This window comes from Larus michahellis, chromosome 1, assembly GCF_964199755.1.
Source record: "Larus michahellis chromosome 1, bLarMic1.1, whole genome shotgun sequence".
Taxonomy (NCBI): domain Eukaryota; kingdom Metazoa; phylum Chordata; class Aves; order Charadriiformes; family Laridae; genus Larus; species Larus michahellis.
Window position 1 is genome coordinate 110,226,733 of NC_133896.1, and position 19,938 is coordinate 110,246,670.

At 41.8% G+C, this 19,938-nt stretch overlaps 1 protein-coding gene and 1 long non-coding RNA gene across 9 annotated transcripts in view; one reads left to right on the forward strand and one right to left on the reverse strand.

Annotated features, from left to right (window-relative positions):
• Positions 1–379: 379 nt before the first annotated feature.
• Positions 380–15,255, reverse strand: LOC141748006 (uncharacterized). Of its 4 annotated transcripts, XR_012588880.1 has the most exons (5): positions 15,051–15,193; positions 8,872–9,062; positions 4,113–4,259; positions 2,647–2,870; positions 728–1,689 (listed from the first exon to the last, which is right to left on the reverse strand). It is a non-coding gene; the product is annotated as an uncharacterized LOC141748006 (long non-coding RNA). The 4 variants fall into 4 exon arrangements; XR_012588881.1 differs by lacking the exon at positions 4,113–4,259 and having other exon boundaries at positions 380–1,689; positions 15,051–15,255; XR_012588879.1 differs by lacking the exon at positions 8,872–9,062 and having other exon boundaries at positions 384–1,689.
• GBE1 (1,4-alpha-glucan branching enzyme 1) overlaps positions 14,875–19,938 on the forward strand; it is a 163,572-nt gene continuing 158,508 nt past the window's right edge. For 2 of the 5 annotated variants that reach the window (XM_074599292.1, XM_074599302.1), the window contains exon 1: positions 14,967–15,082. Coding sequence is in view for 2 of the 5 variants with exons in the window: in XM_074599272.1 (XP_074455373.1) it covers positions 14,979–15,082 (104 nt within the window). In the remaining 3 variants the exon portion in view is untranslated. Of the gene's footprint in view, positions 15,083–19,938 lie in introns of all 5 variants that reach the window. The other 3 variants (XM_074599272.1, XM_074599282.1, XM_074599313.1) reach the window with 3 other exon arrangements.

A 19,938-nucleotide genomic window follows, 5' to 3' on the forward strand; every position in this document is an offset into this window, starting at 1 on the left:
TAAGTTTACTTACTAACCTGTTTTCTGCCATCATTGACATTGCTGCAAAGCCAATAATTCAGCAGAGGGTCATATGAGGTCCGGAACAACAGTGGATCAGATCATCTGAGTTTACTGGCTCAAAAAAGTCCTGTGTTCAATTCAAATTGTCTCTAAAAAGAAACAGGTACTGTTTACCTTAGAACAGGACCATATATTTTTACAAAATCTTGCCCCACTTTCCCCATTTTTACTTCATTGGACCCAGTTATTCCAGGCAAGTAACAGTGTAATCAACAAGAAACTCAGTTTTCATTGATAGAGCAGCAAGGTATTATGTCATTCTGCCAGCAAAGATAAATTCACTGAGTGTTATGGTAATTAATACGTACACTGGAAAAGGAGACTTTCCATCCACCTTTAATGAGCTATTCTTAGCACTACAAGTATTTCCTAACCCGTGATAGGAGGAGATTTAACCTTAGCCTGTCAAACCCAACAGCTAGATCAAAAGTGTTACAAGAGGGGGAATTCCAAGTCATCTCAATTATACAGCACCACATAAAATAATTATATTTGGTTACCCTTTAGAAGGATATGTTCTTGAGGGATAACTTTTATGTACTGCTCCTCCAAACATGACTACATTCTGAATGTGGTTCTTTAGATTTTTAAATAGCTCACACAGCTATAACCTCTGCATATTATCTCTAACGATGAATGACAGTATTACATTTACACGCAGATACCATATTCTTGGAAGATTTTATTTTCCCTTAACTATCCAGGTTTACAATGTAAGACAAAAGAAATTAAAGGCTTTGTTGAATCTTCTCTAACTTAATGGAAAGTTATCAGAGAAGATGTTATACATTTTACTAATAGAGCTAATATACAATGCAAAAGACTTTTTTGAAAAGAATAGAATGAAGAGAATAAAACTAATCAAACCTCTTTCAGTTAATATGCAAACTTGCACTCAAAGCAGTATGTAAAATACATTAACCTGAAAGGCACAATGGACCTGATTCAAATTTATAAAAAGCCTTGTTTTCATGTTTCTGAGTATTGAATAGGTTATAAAATGAAGGTAATTTACTACAGAAATACAACAGAAGCCACCTCAGTTCCTCACTATTGTGTCAGTGTTGAAAGAGGTCTTGATGTTTATGAAAAATTGGTCCCCAAAATACAAATGAAATCATGTGAACAAGGAGGACAGACGCTAAAGGCTGAAATACTTTAGTTCATTCTAAAGATGAAAAACTGGGGCAAGACACCTGACTAATGATGTAAGTTAAATTTTCAAAACATTTCTGGATTTAGAAAACTGGTAGACAACAGGTGATAGTTTTTATTATTGTGGAGGTGTTTTTTTTTCCTTGAATACCAATAACCGTGCTTCATTCTGAAGAAAGGATATTAGAAAAATGAGGAACAACATATGGCAGTTACTTTTTTGTTGTTGGCAGTGTTGGTATTTTATTTTTTTACAGTTATGAATACCCACGCTTCATCTTACAGAAAAGGAATGGCTCCTTGTGCAGCTCCTTACAAAACCACGGAAATATTCTGATGACACTTGTATCTCGTATTGCACAGTCCTGTCCCTTCACCAACATGCAATGAGATCATGAAGAAACCATAAAGCTTATCTCATCCACTGACACGGGGCTCGATTTTCTTCTGTGTAACTTTAAACATTACTTACTGTAAAAAAAGAGGGGAAAAAAAGCACATTAAAACAAAAAAGAGCTGGAAAAGTGATAGGGAGAAGATAAGCAAGCAAATAAAGCAAGGAAGAAAACGTAAAAAAGGGAGATTACAAATTTAATCATGGCAGTATTTATAAAAACAGAGCTAGCATGAAAATTCCTAAAATATGAAAAGAATTATACTGGAGAAATCAGCTGAAAAGTTTTATTCCAAACAATGTAATACAACTCAAAACACAGAGTTCTTCAGAAGTCTTCACGTAAATTTATTCGGAGCTGCAAGTAACCCAGCAATTTGGAGACAAACAGGAAAAATCATAGTGTTAATAACTTGTAATAGTGCTAGAGTGGTTTCAACCTACTGGAGTATACATTTTTGGCAAGCACAGAGACATGATTAAAAGCAAGTCTGTTCATTTAGAAATACAAAGAATGTGTATGGTATTTTATAGTGTTAAGAAAGGATAAGAAAAAACAGCTGGTCTTGCCTTATCCTCACTTTCAGGATGTCTAATATATGTCCTCATCAGTCAGACCTTTTAAATGTTAGGTATATCATATGACTTCAGCCAGATTGATATTCACCGTGAGTGTCTTTTAATGGTACGATTTGAATAACAATTTGATTGTACAGGAGGTTATGTTCCTTAAGCACTGGAGGTTTCCTGGATGACAGGAATGTAGTCACAGTACACAGAAATTAGATGTATGTACAAAAACCAAACCAGTGAAGATGTATGTTTTGAAATCGTGATTAAAAAATAAAAGGAAACAGAACACAGAACTGAGAAAGATAACTAAGTTTTTGGCATTAAATAACATATAGGATATGAATACAATAGAAAATTTTAGTGGATGCTGTTAAATTATGTGCTTTTCAGTCAGACAGACACATAATTTAAAGTAAGAGAGGCTAAAACATCCTATGTAAAATCACATACGTAATACTTGCCCTTAAGTTCTGCAGAGGAAGATTTTGTGTTCAAAGGATGATGGTCCTGATTTAGAAAATGACTCAGCTCCCAGAATGGAAACCTTTGTGAGTTTTTCTTGTGCATGTGTTGAAACAGATGACAACACAGGAGTTACTGAGGAGACAGCTGAAGGAGTGCGTAGGTCAAGACACAACAGATAATTCATGAACTGTAAGAGCCATTCGGTATTTTAACTCTGCAGCTGAAACAGCAGAAAGAGGAAATAGAACAAATAATTATAACCATTTGGACAATGATCTTTTATGAAGGAAGAAATCTCTTCATTTGCATAAATTAATGCCTTAGCTGCAAACGTTAAAAGACCTAAATAACGACGAATGGAAAAATGTCAGGAGAGGACTTAGTATGTTTTGTAAGACTAAGTTTTAATAGGGGTAAGTCATGAAAGACTTCTGAAAGGATTCCTTTTCTATAGTGTACTAACATGGCTGGTATTTGACTACTACTGACCTGACTGACCAGAGACAGTGAACTGTATCACTGATTAAAAAAATGTTACATTTATAGGTTGATAGTAAGGCAAAAATATATATCTATAACAATAATTTTGCCTAGAACACTCATGTTATGAGAGTCAGTGATGACACAAAGAAAACGGCAGATGAATTCCAGAGATTCAGTATACCTACTGTTCCATTTGTCATTTATCCTATTGTATTCTCATTTATCCTACCACAATTATTCATATTTCAGATTCTTTGAGGAAAAGGAGCTGGAATAAAACAAGACATAAAAATATTTGCATTTTTTTACCAGAACATTTTGAGTACTTAAGTATTTCTACAGCATATTTATCTAAGAACAGCTGGTTAATATAAAAGAGTAGCACACAATCAGCTGATTTGCTCATGGCCCCAACAGTCATGGATATAAGGCTTTTCATAACCTGAGTCAGAATTTTAACATAAATTTGACAAATTCTGCAAAACCAGAACAAATTGGAAGAGATATTGGACTCAAGTTTTTTATATTCTATATTGACAAACTACTAAATCGCAGACAGACTGTAAAATGGGCCTTTGTACTGCAACATTATAAATGTTCGTGATGTCTTCCATTTATAGATACTTTACTCAAGTAGCTAAATGACAAATTTGAAATTAATGATGCAATGACCTCCGGTTTTATACAGCTCTGCTGACTATGTATTTCAGCAAAACTACTGTGAATTTGAAAAATCAACCACTGCTCTCTAACCTGTCTCCTGGATTCTCCACTAAGGAATTACAGTTTTATATTGCTGAAACTACTGATTTTAGTAGAGTTAACATTTGTATAATAGCGGAATAAAATTGCAGAGGATGGCAGATATCTGCTGAGAGCCCTGGAGTAAAGATATTGTGCAATATTCAAACTATCTGGGAATCAATGAGAGGGACGCAGATGGTATAAGAAAAAGATTTAAAAATAAAACCAAACATACCCAAGACTGAGGAATTAGAACCTCCAAAACAAACATTATTGTTCTTCTTGTGAAGACCTCAGGGGCTGATGACTTGTCATAAGTAAGCCTCCTCTCTCATCTGCATCAGGAAGACTTGAACTACCAACCTCAGGACATAGAGGCACACTGGAAAGGTGACCATAACATCAGAAAAGTGAGGCTTTTCTGTATGAATCAGATAATTTGGACTATTAGAATATTTACTAGACTAACAGTACATTCTTAGCACTATGTAAGTGGCATAGTACACGAGATTTTGAGTGTAACCAATCAGTGGAGATGCGGGCAAACCCTTCTGTGAACGCTTCCAGTATGCTGGTGAGCAACCAACCCTCTGCAAATCTTTTGTAGGTGGAAGCCTACAGTCATCATAGAAGACCATGAATGTAGCAGATGTGCATTCCTGTGTCCGGGCCAGTATCTCATTTACAGTAAAACAAATGAATTTTGGGCAGCCCAGGTGATTCAGAACCACTAAGGATCCAAGGAAAGCAGAGAAACAGCCAATGATCTGGCTGCAACTCTATCCAGGCAAAGCTTGCTTGACTAAGTGGCAATCTCTGTGGTGAACGTGACGTGAAAATCTGAGAGGAAGAGGAGGAAATAGGTGGCAGTCTGAGCAAGCTGATGATAGGCGGACAGTGGACAGAAGCCCAAAGTTCGCTGATACCTGTTTTAAAAGCCTTTGATCATAGTCCTAGGTTATCAGTGCTCTCTGTCTCTGCTCCTTTCTCATGACCCAGCTGAGTACAGATTTTGGTTTTATTATGGCTTATTTGTAAAGGGCAAAATCAGGTAGGCTGACAGAGGGGGGAAAGGGAAACAAGGGTAGAGGGGAAACCAGGAAGGAGAAAACCAAATCCAACCCCTTACTTGACATGCCCACTCTCCTCTTAGAAATATCCAACCTCCTCTTCTTTTTAGAAGAAATGGCTGAGCTGAAGGAATGGCATATTCAGCAGAGACTAAGTCTTTGAGGTACAGGTTCTTGCCAATCAGTCAGTTTCTGCAGTGGCAACTGCCTACTATGAATGGATGTATAACACTGTATGAGCTTTAAAGGAAGACCAGAATTGATTGTATCATCTGGATGCTCGCAAGCCAAAAGAAAGCAGAGATGTATTAGAAACAGAAAAAGTTGTCAGCCTCTGTTCAAAGTTCTGTGCACAGTACAGATGGACAAGCCTTGAATTTGAACCAGGGTGCATTTAAAGAGTTGTAGTGGATGTCCTGGACACAAAAATGCTTTTAGTTTTAGGGCCTATAGATACTGGCACAGTATGGAATGAGCTAGCAATCCATATGAGGGAAGAAGTGATCTAGGGGACACTAAATACTAGTAAACAAGAAAAACAAACAAAAACCCATGAGAGTGTATGACTTAGAAGCTGTAAAACCTGTTATTTTTGTCAGCATTTACTCTCAAATATTTATCTTCGGTAAAGGTGACAAAAAGGAGACGACAAGTAAAAAGAGGCAGAAAAGTAGTCCATGCACATAAGCAGGGGTAGGAAATAGTATAGTAAGAAAACAGTCAGACCTAGCACAAACACACACATGGAAACAATGTGAGAAAACTGGGTAAGAGATGCAGTACTGGGACAATATTTCCAACAAGCCCCCTACCAGATCCCTAACTGAAGATTGGCATAAGGAAAAAGGCAATTAATTGCTCACACCTCACCTTTACAGACACCGAAGTACAACTTTATTATTGGGGATGGGCTGCCGTCCTGGTGGAACTAAGGGACAAGTGGAAAATGAAGAGCCTGGATGTTGCCTGAGAAGATAATATAACGCAAAAAGATTGAACACCTGGCACAGGCTGTGATCTGTGCGATTCAGAAGGCTATTCTGATTAAGCAGGCAGAGGAAGAGAATGAAGTGCTAACAAACAAAGCAGCTGAATATTCAAGTAGGAGAGAGCAGAACTGCTGTGAGACGTGTGACTGCTGATGCATGATGCCCTGCTCCAGGAGCTGATCGCAAAAATGTGAGAAATATCTGCACCGAGTGGCTGGTTAAACTAAAATCAGATTGGGCAGTGCTATCAACCATTTCTTGAATAGGATTAGGCGACTGAATCCAACATCCAGGGAGAATTTTGCAAGATAAACAAAGGGCTCAAAGAGATATCAAAGAGGGAGGGTGTTTGAGGAACACTGACTGAGAGCCATCAGCCCTTAAACTATTCTACTGGAATTCAGATCACATTAACTTGGAAACCCAAAAGTTACCGGTACAATACATGGTTGTAATTAATATCTTATGGTCAAAAATTACGCAGAATTGTAAAGATTGCTATTTGAATTAAAATATAAATGTTTAGCTGTTTGTTTCAAAGAAGAGATGGAACCAAAGCAAAACAAAAACAGATGGAGGATTACTAAAGTTATCTACTAACACAAAACAAATTTTCTTACTATGTAGTAATGAAGTAGTTGTTTTATTACTATGTACTTCAACATAAAGTATTCAGGAAACAGAAATGCAGCTAATTAACCTGGATATCCTCAGAAACTCATACTGAGGGCGGTTCTCTAGCCTGGATAACTAAGATAACTACTAGTAATAATATTTGCTTATTTTATCTTCCACAGATAGTATAGTATAAGCAATCCCTTCCAAATGTATGCACGCTGTAAGCTGCATATCGCTTAGTTTTCTTTACCGGGTATTTTTATTATGATACATGCATACAGGAAAAGTAAAAACCATACTACTTTTCTTTTAACTCAAATGCCATGCCTGAGTTTAAAAACAAGAGCAAAACACAAACCTAGGTAATAAGAGACAAGGGATCCTACCTAAAGGATTCCTCCCCAAGCCACAGAAAACCTGTTTCTGCGTGAAGACAGATGTACTTCTTACTAATCTATGAATACCTATGTTCCTAACAAAAGTGTGCGTGTGTGTATGTGTTTGTCTTGGATGAAGCTTTCTATATTTAAAAAATACAGAATTTTGAGTGCTCTAAGAAGAAAAGGTGAATCACCGAGGTATAAAAATATTTTCTATGGAAAACTGTATTGCCTACAATACAATCACCTATGGCAACAGATTGTATACCTGTAAGTGTAGCTCTGTATCATCGGGATTGTGAAGACTGCACCTTCATTTATTGTACTGGGGATATTTTAAGACATCTGGAAAGTGGTGGAAATCAAGGGTCCCTAAGCTGAGAGGGTATCAAAATGTTACTTATGTTTATAATATGTAGCGTTGCATGATTATTGAACTAGAGCTAATCAGGTAACTGTGGAGATCTATAGCTATGTCATTGCTGAGATGAGCGATGCATTTATAAAGATGGATTATTGAACATCATAGATGTTCTTCATAGTCTCTTTAGGCAGATTCCAGAAAAACAACAACTCAAGACACGCATTACATGTGTCCGGATTTTAGTTTTCAGTGTTTTGACAATTGCTTAGATCAGAATTTGACCAAGATGTGATTATGAAATTGCTCAAGTCATTGTGCCATTATCTATGTAGGATTTGCTTATGTTCATATACATACAGAAATCACTGTGCGCTATCTCATAGCGTGTAACATACCCAATGATAGGCACGCATGCAATGTAAAGATACAAATTACGTCATTACCTTAAAAGCAAGACTATGGTTTCTGACACCTACAGAAACCTGAACTTTACACCCTACAGTTGTAATTTTAGTTGTTATACTAGCTTCAGTGATTGTACAATGGTCATACATCATTATACCCTCAGACCCTTAAGTGTTATCATCACACAAGACCACATAGGAAAAAAATGATTGTTTTCAAGCACCATCACTCAGTCTTGTTAAGAAGCCTTGAGTTGTAGGAGAGTTTGCAACATCTCGGCTGGACTCATGTAACGATTAGCCTGTGTTCAGCAGACCATCTAGCAAAAAAGGAGAATTTTAGCCTGGTACATGTTATTTTTCGCCATTGCCATTGCTTGCCTAGTGCCTGAATGACTATTGCTAAACCCGTGTGAGCTCGCGTCTGTGAGTGCCGCCAGGGGAAAGGATCCGACAGCCCTGGGCAGCATCACCAACAGCATCCCTAATGTCACCTGCATCTGGGAGACGCTGTTATGCAGTTATCAGACTTCAGCTGGGATCCTCAAAATTGAGGAGGGAGACACCCACTCCTCCCATGAAGATCAGGCGGTGTGTGGCAAAGACCTCAGGAGGCCAATGCCTTGTCATAGCACATCTGCCCCCATCTGCCTGAGGAAGACTTAAACCATCAACCTGAGGACCTCAAGGCACACCGGGAAGGGGTGCATAATATTAAGAGAAAGGCATAGGTGCTAGAGTGTCTTCTGTTTAACTATTTAAATTGCACTATTAATGAGGGTGGGTTTTTTTCATATTAATCAGATAATTTGGACAATTATACTGTTAAAATTTTTACTGGACTAACAGTAAATTCTTAGTTCCATATACGGTGTTCTCTTCTGCCTATAGCAAGATTCTGAGTGCACAGAAGACTGAATGGCACAACTAATACTGCCAAGATTTAAAAGACTTTCTGCAGAAAGCATTTTGGACTTCCAAAAGTTCAGCACTTCACACAAAATTTGCACTGGATTCATCTGCTTTTACTGTGGTGAACTTAGTACACACCTAAATTGGTGAATGCAATCTGCTTTCTGAAAACTAAAACAGTTCTACACGTACTAATGAATTTATATTGACAGAGCTGTCAGAGCATTAGCAACATGCATCTCCTCCTTTCTTCTTACCTCACTTGTCCTCCCCCAGGATCAGATGTGTTACCCTCTGAACAGATACCTGGCAACCTCACTTTCTTTTCTGAGCAAGAGGCCAGTCAGCCTAAATGCCCGTAGTGTTTCAGGGAGGGATGCGAGACCATGCAACCAGCCTTCAAGAGACCTCTTAGGTAGGATTACATGTCAGGGATTTTAGGAAAGACCTGGCAATGAACAACAAGAAAGCAAAATTGCTGCTGAAGCCTTGGTGTTTCATTCTTAATTCTAAGCGTACTGGATATAAACCATACAATATTTGGCTACCGTTAATAAGTTGTTTGTTTAATAGCAATATATTGTTACAGAAGCCCGCTGCAATAATATCAGGAATGTTCCTTTGGGACAACTGTTCTGGAGAGCTCAAGCTACTTATTTCCTAAGTGTTAGAGATAAGCACAGATTTGTAAGACAGAGGTGACAGTTACCAAATACTGTGGGTATGGCATTAAGGAGAGAGTCACGAACGTTTTATGTTCTTCCCCAACACATAAACACATGCAAATACCAGGAAACAGCAGTATTGGCAGTTGTAGAATGTTATTATTGGCAGTAATTGCTTTTGAGAAATGCATACAGAAGACCTAAATACAACAGAGTATTTAAAACATCCAAAAATATTATGATATTCCTAAAGTTTTCCTGTTCATAACTTCTTACTTGAAACTAAAGACTTTCTGCTAAATTAAAACCTTTTTTTAGTGAGACTCATAGGCATTTTCACAACAAATATTGTTCTACATCTGCTGATATTTTTTAATTGGTATCACACTTTGAAGTGTCTTGATTACTGTGTAAACAACTATGAAAGATATTTACATTTTTTGATACTCTGTTATACAAAATAAGGACACCAAATCATAATACTACTGCAATATTGTGAAAGCAAGAAACAGCCATTATCTAGGACTTTCGGGTTGTTGGAATGTGTTTTCATTTTGCTCTGCGTGGTAAGTGCAAATGGCATTCCCATCAACTGCGCTTACTGGAATCTGACAACCCTGAAACTGGCTTTTTAGCATTTCAGATTGTGCATTAGTTTTGATCTTTAAAGACATGATGTTATTTAAAGCTCCTGATACCACGACAGGGCAGAAGTAAGACCTTAAAAGATAGTCCCAATGAATACCCTACATTTCTTACAAATCCTAAACCCAAAACCAACCCCCCCCAAACCTATAAACTAATTAATGGATATGCTAACACTTTCTTGGAACGTATGCTGCAATTTTCAAGGATACGTGCTTTGTTCTTCGTATGTAATCGAACAGTTGAATCCTTACTAGAAGTGCAGTTTTAATTATGTAACTGTGGCATGCTGTTGAGGTCTAGCTTTGGCAGCAGCTGTGCAACAGTGACCATTTCTTCTCTCCTATGTGTCTCACCTTGGAGAATCCAAAGATAGGCCTAAGTAGCTTGTTTAATCTCCACTCCTAATGTTCAATCTGTCTGAGAAGACTACCAAGAGAAATTATTTTTTTTTAAGGGGAGCATTTGTATTGGATCTGGATGACAACTGTGCAATTGATTTCTTATGGATTCTTGAACAAATAATAAGGGTAAGTATGGCTGGCCAATGTGGCAAAATAAGCTTGTTTTCTTCTAAATATTGAACTCCATGTACTGAACATGCAGAAAACAGTCCAATGGTGGGAAGCTGCAACATGTACTGTAATACGCTCAGATGTCTTACACCTCTATACCGGACATAGGGAATCGTTCAAGAATCCATTCTCCTGGAATACTGAAATGCCAATCTTTTTGAACAGCTGCCTCTGTCCATAGGAACACATTTTCTTGACAGTGCCCATTGTGGGACCCAACATAGGCACAGGGAAGAGCTCGTGTATTCCTGTGTTTCTCAGTCCTTGGCCATGGGCTACTTCTAATTTTTAAGACATCAAAAGGTGCAATAGCATTAAAAAATGCATACATCTCCTCATGTGCAAGCAAGTAAAGCGGGCAATAAAGTGGGCCAACCACACCTAGATGTAAAAAGGCTTTCAGGGAAAGAAATTGGGACGAGTTCTGCCCAGACTGAAATGATGACAAATCTTGGATATAGCCTTTAAGTATTGAATTTAAACATAAAAAGGACATGCCTTGTGACTTGTTACTTTGCGAGATCAGTAATTCTTAAATGATCACAACAGCAGAGTTAAAAAAAATCTTGCTGTCTTAGGTACCTGTCATCTTTTCTCAGATGGATTAAACTAGGAGTCTATAGACCGCCTACAGCTGAAATGGAGCACAGCTGATGGAATAGGCAAAGCAGAACTTTGTGGTATTTGGGACCATACTGTAGCATCCAGGTATGGATGTTTGCAATGACCCATATTGTAATAAAAACTGGACACACGTCATCCTTGGCCATTGCCTTCTTTCTCTCCCTGCAGGCTAGAAGGTAACTCCAGCAAATCCTCACCATATTCCTGCTCTGAGCAGTCTGGGAACTGACATGGCAGGAACCACACTGTAACTTGTGTATGAGTTATCTACCTATCTATCTCATAGCTGTGGGACTGGACAGTCTAGAAATTAGCAGTGGTGCATGACAACCATAGTGCAGAATCCTGTACCCCAAAGATAACTCTGATAGGTCTGGAAGCATCCTACAGAGCCAGGCCAGGACCAGGGACCAGGTCCGCTCTAAGCTACTTGGTTTAGAAGCACCTGGAGCTCAGGAACTGGCTCTGCAAGAGCCAGTCAAAGCCAGAGACCACACAGATCCGTTCTGGCTGAGATATGAACAGACACTATTGATGAGGGAGAATCTGAACCAGTGCCTTAATGAAAAAAGATTTTGTCTTAACCCAGTTTGTACAGTTTAGCATCTCTGTCATCTTTTGCAAAATATGTGCAAAATATTAGTGAATCAAAACGGACGTACTGCATGACAAGAGTAGCCATTTTTCTTCAACGCTTTCCAGATCTTGAATGTTCTTTAATCCAACACTTTGATTTTTATTTGAACTTTGCATATTTAAAAAATATCTAAATTGACGTTATAGTAATTGTAACTATGCAGTTACTGCTCAGCATTGCTATGCAACATTTTAAAGTATACATAACTTAGGCATGAGCTTGAAAGACTAGTTCAGAGTGCATTAATAGACTCCAGCCTCAGCAGTAACTGAGTGCCACACACATGCCTTAGACACCACTCCTATATGATCCACCGCTGTCCCCCCAAAAGAGCAGTTATTACAAACAGTCCTCCTCTTCCTATTTCTACTGTCAGCAGCAGCTGCCAGCTTTGTATCAATCTCTGATAAATGCACAAAGATGCATTCAGCTGTTGGGACAACATTCATTGTTTGAACTGCCATTTTGCCTCCAGGTAGAGGACTAAATGGCAGCGTCCTGAAAGCCAGCCTCAGCCTTTGAGTCTTCGCTAGATCACAGTGTAATAGACCATCACAATAATATATGCCTTAGTATCTTTGAGTTATTTGTGACAAAGCAGGCAGATAAAATCATGCCCAAGTTGTAAACCAGCACGAGTAGATAGTAAGGTATGGTAATCAATTTCCCAGTTCACAGAGTATTAAATATAGCATTTGGGCTTTGTCTGTTATAGGGACAGGGGCTATTTGCAGAATTTAACTTTCTGAAGTTCAGGGTTGCTTGGACGTGAAGCTGGATACTGTGTCATTTCTACTTAAAATCTTCCAAATGAAGAAGGGGTCCCTGTCTTCAGGGAGCTGAAAGTCACAGCTATATTCCTACTGTTTACACAAATTGCTAATGCTGATTTCTAAATCTCTCTCTTGGGTTTATGCCAAACAGCTAATACTGGTTCTCTGAACTTGTTTGAGCTTCCTGACAATGAAGAAAATCAGAGAGACCGTGCTAAGAGTGAAATTCCTGTTTCCTATGCTCATGAATTCAATGGCTGCAGGAATTCCCCTCCTAACTCCACTTCAACCACAGGTGACTTCTCCAGTACCAAACACCTCGAAGCTCCACAGCAGCAGCATAGGCAACACAGAACTATTGTAAAAAAACAGTTTCCTGGCTCTTGATAATCAGCTGTAATTACTCTCCTTTTAGTCTGCCAAACTAGTTAACTGTGAGAATGAGCGACACATTTGCAAAAGAACACGATGCACATAGTATGATGCATGAAGCAAGAGTAAGATGATAAGAGCTGTTAAACTTTGTTTTAGCACAGGCACTGGGATCACTGCCATGCAGAAAGTTTTGAGAAGCACAGATATTTTTAAAAAGTTTTTCAGTCTCCAATGAAACTGAAAAAATGGTGGGCACTGGGAAAAAAAGAAATCCTGAGCTGTCAGAGCTGGATATGATAGGTAGTTCTGCTACAGCACAGATGCTACTTCTTTCAATAACCAAACAAAAACTGCTTAGGCCTCCTGCTGGGGCAACTGCTATAGCACACAGTACGAGTATTGCCCTACTCATTCTTAGGGCAGGGAATACTTTTTGCACTCCATAAGAAATAAAAGGACAAAAGTACTTGGATTTTTGTGTGTGTATTTAGAAACTGCTGCAAGGAAGAAAATACAGTGTAGTTAAGCGTACACTGTTAATGAAACAAATCATTATGGAAACTTTCACTGCAGCCAGTTTTGGGTAAAGTAATAAATGAATTGCTAGTGTTCATTGCACACTGTGCTGTTAGTTATCTGGCAGACAGGAAGGGGAAGCAGCACTAAAATTCAGAGGACACCAAGATAGGGCAGATGAGTTACAAACTGAGGATACCAATTTAGGAGATGGCTGTGGAAAGCCGGTAACATATCCAGGAACTGAAGTTTATAAACGGTGGCTGAAAAGCATTCAAAAGAGGCCTCTAAATGCACGTTCTTACTACATGTCTAAATGAAGCAAAATTGCTGGACCTTAAATAAAAGTGCTAAATGCTGGCCTAGAGGCATGGTCAGGCTAGTGATTAGTTGCCTTGGATATCTGGTGGCCTATCCAAAAATAAGACATGCTGATATTAGATTAAAAACTTCCACAGCAATCTACCTGAGCTATTCAGCATTTCGAGCCACATTAGGATCAGCTGAATTAATTTTACTTTGTTTAAGATTCTTTATGTGTCCAGTAAAACAACATTTTGCTGTACAGACAGGGTGTTTATGAGAACTCACGGATGCCCCCGGAGTCTTGTTTTGCTGACCTTGTCTGTGAGCACGCCAGCTCCCTATCAAACAGTCGAGAAATTTATTCTAGCATTCATGATGACACCAAATCTGGTTTGGGTGTGTGGGGGTGTGTGTGTGTGGTGGTGCGTGGTTTTTTTTGTGTGCGTGGGAACGCAGAGTTCGCCCGGCAGCAGACGCGCTGAAAAAAGGACATCAAAGAGGCACTAAGAAAACAAACTGGGGACCGCCGGGCGACGGCAGACACCCCCCTCTGCCGTGGAGGTCGGCTCCGACAGCGACTTTTTTTTTTTTTAATTTCCTTTACTGAGAGAGCACATCTCGCCCCTCACCTCACCAACCAGCCCCTCACCTCACCCCTATCCCCACACCTCACGCCCCAGCCCCTCACCACTGGCGTTTCGGGCCGCCGCTCGCCGCCTCAGGGCTGGCTCCGCCAGCGCCGCGGCCCAGGCCCGGCCCGCGCTCACCCCTCCGCCCGCCCAGACACCCTGCGCCGTTTTGAGAACGGCTTTTTTACACTATCTCCCCCCCCCCCGCCCCGTCCCCTTCTCGCTATCAACCCCCCCGCGGGCAGAGCCCCGGGGCTGCGAACCCAAGCCCCTGGCTCGTCCGCGCCAGGGGAGCCAGGGACAGAGCCCCCCGATATCCTCCACCCCGCTCCCCGTCCCGACTCCCTTAAGGCACCCAGAGCCCCGACACCGCCGCCCCGGGCGCCGCGGGGGGGATTTGGGGAGGGTGTGGGGAAGCGCAGCGCAGCGTGCCCCAGGCGGCTGGCACGGCGGGCGGGGAGGGGCGGCGAAGGCGGCCGCCTCCCGGCCCCGGCGGGCTGCCCCGGCCTGGGGGCGGCGCCGGGCAGTGAGAGGCAGGGGGCGCCTCGCCCGCCTCGGCCCCCCTCCCCGGGTGTATATAGCGGCGGCGCGGCACGGCGCGGATCCCGCGGCGGGCAAGATGGCGGCCGCCGCCAGCACGCAACCTCCGCAGCCGCCGAAGCTGACGCAGCTGCTGGAGCGGGACCCCTACCTGGCCCCCTTCGAGACGGACTTCCAGCGCAGGTAGCCGCCCGCCCGCCGGCGGCCTAGGCCTGCGCCGCGGGGAGGGGAGCGCCGTCTCGGCAGGGCAAGGGGCGGCGGGCGAGCAATCGGCGACCGCCCGCCTCTGGGGGCGCCGGGGCGGGCGGGGGGAGCGGCGGGGCGGGCGGTGTCCCCTCCCCCTCCTTCCCGTCCCCTCCCTGTGGCGGCGGGGGCCGGCCCTCAGACAGCGCCGGGGCGGCTCCGCTTCCCGCCCCGGCGGCGGCGGCGGGGGGGACGGACCCAGAGCGGAGTTCCGCGCCGGCCCTTCCGACGGAGGCGTCTCCAGGGCGGGCGGAGCCGTCGTCACGGCCCGGTGGGGCCTCCTGAGGCGGGCAGGACGCGCCGCAGTTGGGAGGCCTCCACGGCGGGCCTCGGTGTTGGGGGCGGCCGGGGCGCCTCGTCCCGTCCCCCGCCGCCACTCCGGCGCTTCAGGCGTCTTCGTTTCCCTCCTTCGACCCGCCGAAAAGCAGCATCGCTTCCTAATGGCGGGGCGGGATTGGGGGAGGGGGGCTGGTTGACAGGGAGTGTGTCCTTTGGGGCGCGGGCAGGTGTGCCGTGAGGGGAGACGCTGGGGGTAACTTGTGAGGGCGTTCAGCCGGGCCGCGGTCGCTCCTGAAAACGCTTTCCAGTCTGTCTGTGGTAACCTGTAAATAAACTGCCCTCGAATCGCCTCTTTTTGGAGAATTTTCCTTCCCCTTTCCGTTCCCCCGTATTTTTGAGGTGTCCCTGTATCCCCAGCTCAGCCGTTAGTCAGCCTTACGAACGGTAAGGTAGCAGCAGAGTGTGTATTAGGCTGGTTTCATGTTGGCAGTCTGAGTGTCCCTTTTTTGGTGGTGTCTTTGTTTGGTTTTGTTTTGTGTTTTTTTTGCCTGTCGCCGGGGGCTGCGGCACCATCCCTCTGGCCGCAGGGTGGGGGGGGAGGGCCGGCGGGCCTGGGCCGGAGCCTGCCCGCAGCAGCTCGGGCAGAGGCGGCCTGCACCCTGCGCAGCCCTGGGGCACTGCTGCAGCCTCCCCCGCCCTCTGAAGACGGGAACTGGGAGGTTTTTATAGTGCTATTTTATATGTTGCATTTCACCAGCCATCCTCTGATAATCAAATTGTAGTACTGACCAATGCCCTACAGCCCGGGAGCCTGGAAAAGTCTGTGTATGTGGGAGGGAAGTAAGAGGGAATTTGATTATTTTTTTTTAAAGAAGTATTTGGCTTTTTAACCTTTACTACATTACACATGGCACTTTTCGCTTAGCATTACCAGGCGTCCTGTTGGGCTCTGGCAGAGAATAGTGGTAAAGCCTAGATCTTGTAAAATGGGATTAAGGATTGAGTAAACTACTAGGCTGATTTACAGAGCATTTTCTCAAACTATAATCTCTTAATGGTAGAATAACTGAGTGTTTGAAACAATGATTCCTGGCAAGCTTGTGGTAATCTATGCAGTGCTGTAAAACACCTAATTCTTTCAGTGGGATGCCAGGGTGTAGGAAGTAATAAGTGAGTGGATCTGTCTCTTAATAAAACCATTCATTAAAACACTTGAACTTCCACAAATGTGTCTGCCATCTAAGTGGGCATATTGTGCATGATGGTGTTTGTATTTCTGGGGATAGTATGGTTGTGCTGAACACAGCGAGTTTTGAAAAACTTCTGTGTGCTTCCCAGGTTCATTTGTCTCAAGCATGGAACTTCGGATGATCCTGTTTGTATCTTGTCCTTTCCTGGCTTGTGAACCACAAACCAGTCATTTACTATATTATTATTATTATTTTGGAAATGTGTATACTGTTAATTAGTTTAAAAAATAAAAAAACTTTTGTGACAACCTGTGATAAATTGAATGTCTTAGTCCAAGCACAAACAACAAGGCTGTCCTGTCTTTCATCCCATGGATTGTAGAGAGTGCCAAGGAAGAAGAGTGTAAGCACAGGGAAATGCCTGTGGTGTCTCCATGCAATGCTCATCCCAGCTTCCATGAATTGTGATTCTGTCTGTATTTAATAGCTCCAGGTGTGCTTTTTTTATCCAGAGCTCTTGCATCAAGAGTGCCCAGAAGAAAGGAGTTTTGCAGCCTAATTGCTGCTTGTGTGAAGAGCCAGTTCTCTGAGGTGTTTTGAGTCTCCAGCATGTTGGTTTCACTTTTCTCTAATTCTTGCACTGGAGGAGGTGGTGAACAGCTGTGCACAACTCTGTTCACTGCATCCATGAAATCCTGAGCAGTGTGGAGCCATGTGATTATTTTTTTGTTCTGGGCTGAAGGATCTGGATGTGTGTATTTAACTGCTTGTTGTACGAAGGTGGTCCACATGTCTGAGCCTTTGCTGTGTTGTATGTCTTTCGTGGCCCCTTTGAGGTGTGAGTTAAAACTGAAAACAGTGTTTGAGTTGAATATTGTGTGGATTAATACAGTTAGATAATGATATGGCACTTGCATAACTAATCCTTCAAGTAAAAACATGAAGCAAAATTAACCTGGCAAGCTGTCTAGAAGCAGAGATATATTTAAATGTATTTACTGTTGAAGCTGCAAGCATACATACAAAGTAAAGTTGCACATACTAATCTTAAATCCTACTGTCAGTAAATTCTTATGCCTCTAGAAAGGTAGCAATTAGATGGTGACTTAAGTCTTGATCATGCATTTGTGGGGCCTCTCATTAAATAACCCAAGGGGTCAGATGTATCCCACACATAGTGTAGGAAAGACTGTGATGAAGCAAGGAGGAATATGTGCTGTTGAGCAAATCTTTGTATTAGGAGTTAATCAACAGTCAACTGCTTGCCATGGCCTCACCATAGGTAGGGCAGGAGGACTAATTCTTAATATATATTTGGTATTAGCAATTCCTTTACTCATTTAGAGTAGGAAAACTGGATAGAAATGATACCACTCAACTGCTAAACAAGTAATGTTCTGTTCGTTACTCCTGACACTACTGGCTGGCTTTCTCTCTACCTTTGCTCCTGATACCCCCAGCCAATGGCAATTTTTGCTACTTGAATATTTTAAACAAAGATTCAGGTAGTTTCTCAGTTCAGAAGGTTGACTTATTTCTGGTGAAGGAGACAGGAGATAGCTGTTGTGCCTGGCACCCTGTGGCACTAGAAGTGGTTTACTTGCTTGGTTTAGGAAGCTTTGGGAAAGAACAGAAATGAAACAGACTTGATCAACCGCAATATACATGGATACTTTTACTGTAGTAGTTTAAACTTCTTAAAGTTTGCAGTAATTGTTGGACTTACTTAATACTAAACAAAATAATTAAGAACTGATGGGAGTTTTGTAGCTTATAGCTATCATACTGTGCGTTGCCTAGAGAAACAAAAGTTGGGGATTTTGACACAGGATTAAGGATGCTTGAGGAAAAAAAGCTTTTTAAACATTTTTCTGTGGAGATCTTTACACTATGCCTTGTGCAGAAACCTGTAAAAATAGTCTTCCCTTTGTCTTGCTTAGTAACAGTATGTTCTTCTACAGAAGGGGTTGGGGAAGGAGGGGAGAAGAAAAGATTTAGGGTCTATTCTTGACAGTGATATCTGCGACTTGTTGACTTGCCCTTTGGGCTTGAGTCTGCTGTTTTATCCATAGCACTGTGTTAGAGTAGCCAGATTATTGCTAGTGGAAAAATTTATAACTGTTTATGCATGACTGTTGTAGGATGCACAGTTAACTTGGTTATGTTGGTTTATTCTCACATTCAAAGCAGGGTCATTTCTGGTGTTGGATTGGGTTGCACAGGACCTTGTTGGGTTGTGCTGAATCTTTGAAGGTGTTTCTGCAGCCTCTTTGGCCAGCCTTTTCCCAGTGTTTGGCTACCCTCATTGTGAAAACTTCTTGATACTGTAACTTCCGTTGCTGCAACTTTGTTGCCTCTGGTCTCTTTTTCCTGTGTACCTTGGAGGAGAGCCTAGTTCATTCTTTGCTCTAGGCACTCCCCCCAACCTGTCCCTTCAGATAGTTCAAGACATTAGCAACCCATGCCTCCCCAAGCTAGCTTTTTCATCTCTAGTGTGAAGAAGCCCATCTTTCTGAGGCACCTGTGTGCCAAAGTATAACTTCCTGCTTTAGACAACTGACTCTTTTCCTTTTTTTTAATAAAGCTTTGAGAAACACCGAATAGGTGCTTTCATGGGAACAAAGTGCTTTTCTAAATAAGTGATGCCTAAAATGTGATGCTAAACCTAGTTAAGTCTGAAGCATGGAGTATGGACTACCATAGTTAAAGGAGTGACTAGCAGTAAGAAATAGACTTCTAGTTGCATTCCCTCCTCTGTTCTTTGTCATGCATGAGCATATTGTTGCAAATGGTGTTTGTGGGAAAAATAGAAATCTCTTATTTTTCCTTCTCTGAATGCTTTAATTTGACCCTGAGTTGGGGAGGGGGGGTATTTTCTTTGGGAAAGGGGGCAATCCTTCTGGTATTTATAGTGAACCATTCAGTCTTGGCCCAAACACACACTGTTCAGAGCTTGAAACAAGAATCTACTTAAAAAAACAAGCGAATAAAAAAAAAACACACCAAAGTGATAGTGTTTGCATAGGATATCACTGTGCTACATTGTTTGACCATCTGTAGTATGTTTTCCCACAAGTATTTTGTTAACTCCCAAGTGTTATTTAGGCTAAAGACTTTGTATAATTTAGTATGTATTTTTAGTCTTTTACCTCTCGGAACATAATTGGTTCAATTAAAACCATTAATGCCTGTGGTGTAATTGCATTTTATGGAGTTACAAACTGGTGTTAGAAAGTGCTGCCCATTAGAATTTTCTGCTATAACAACATGCACAGCTTATTATATTTTACCAGTCCCTGCAACTGCCTCTGTAATATTCTGACTGTG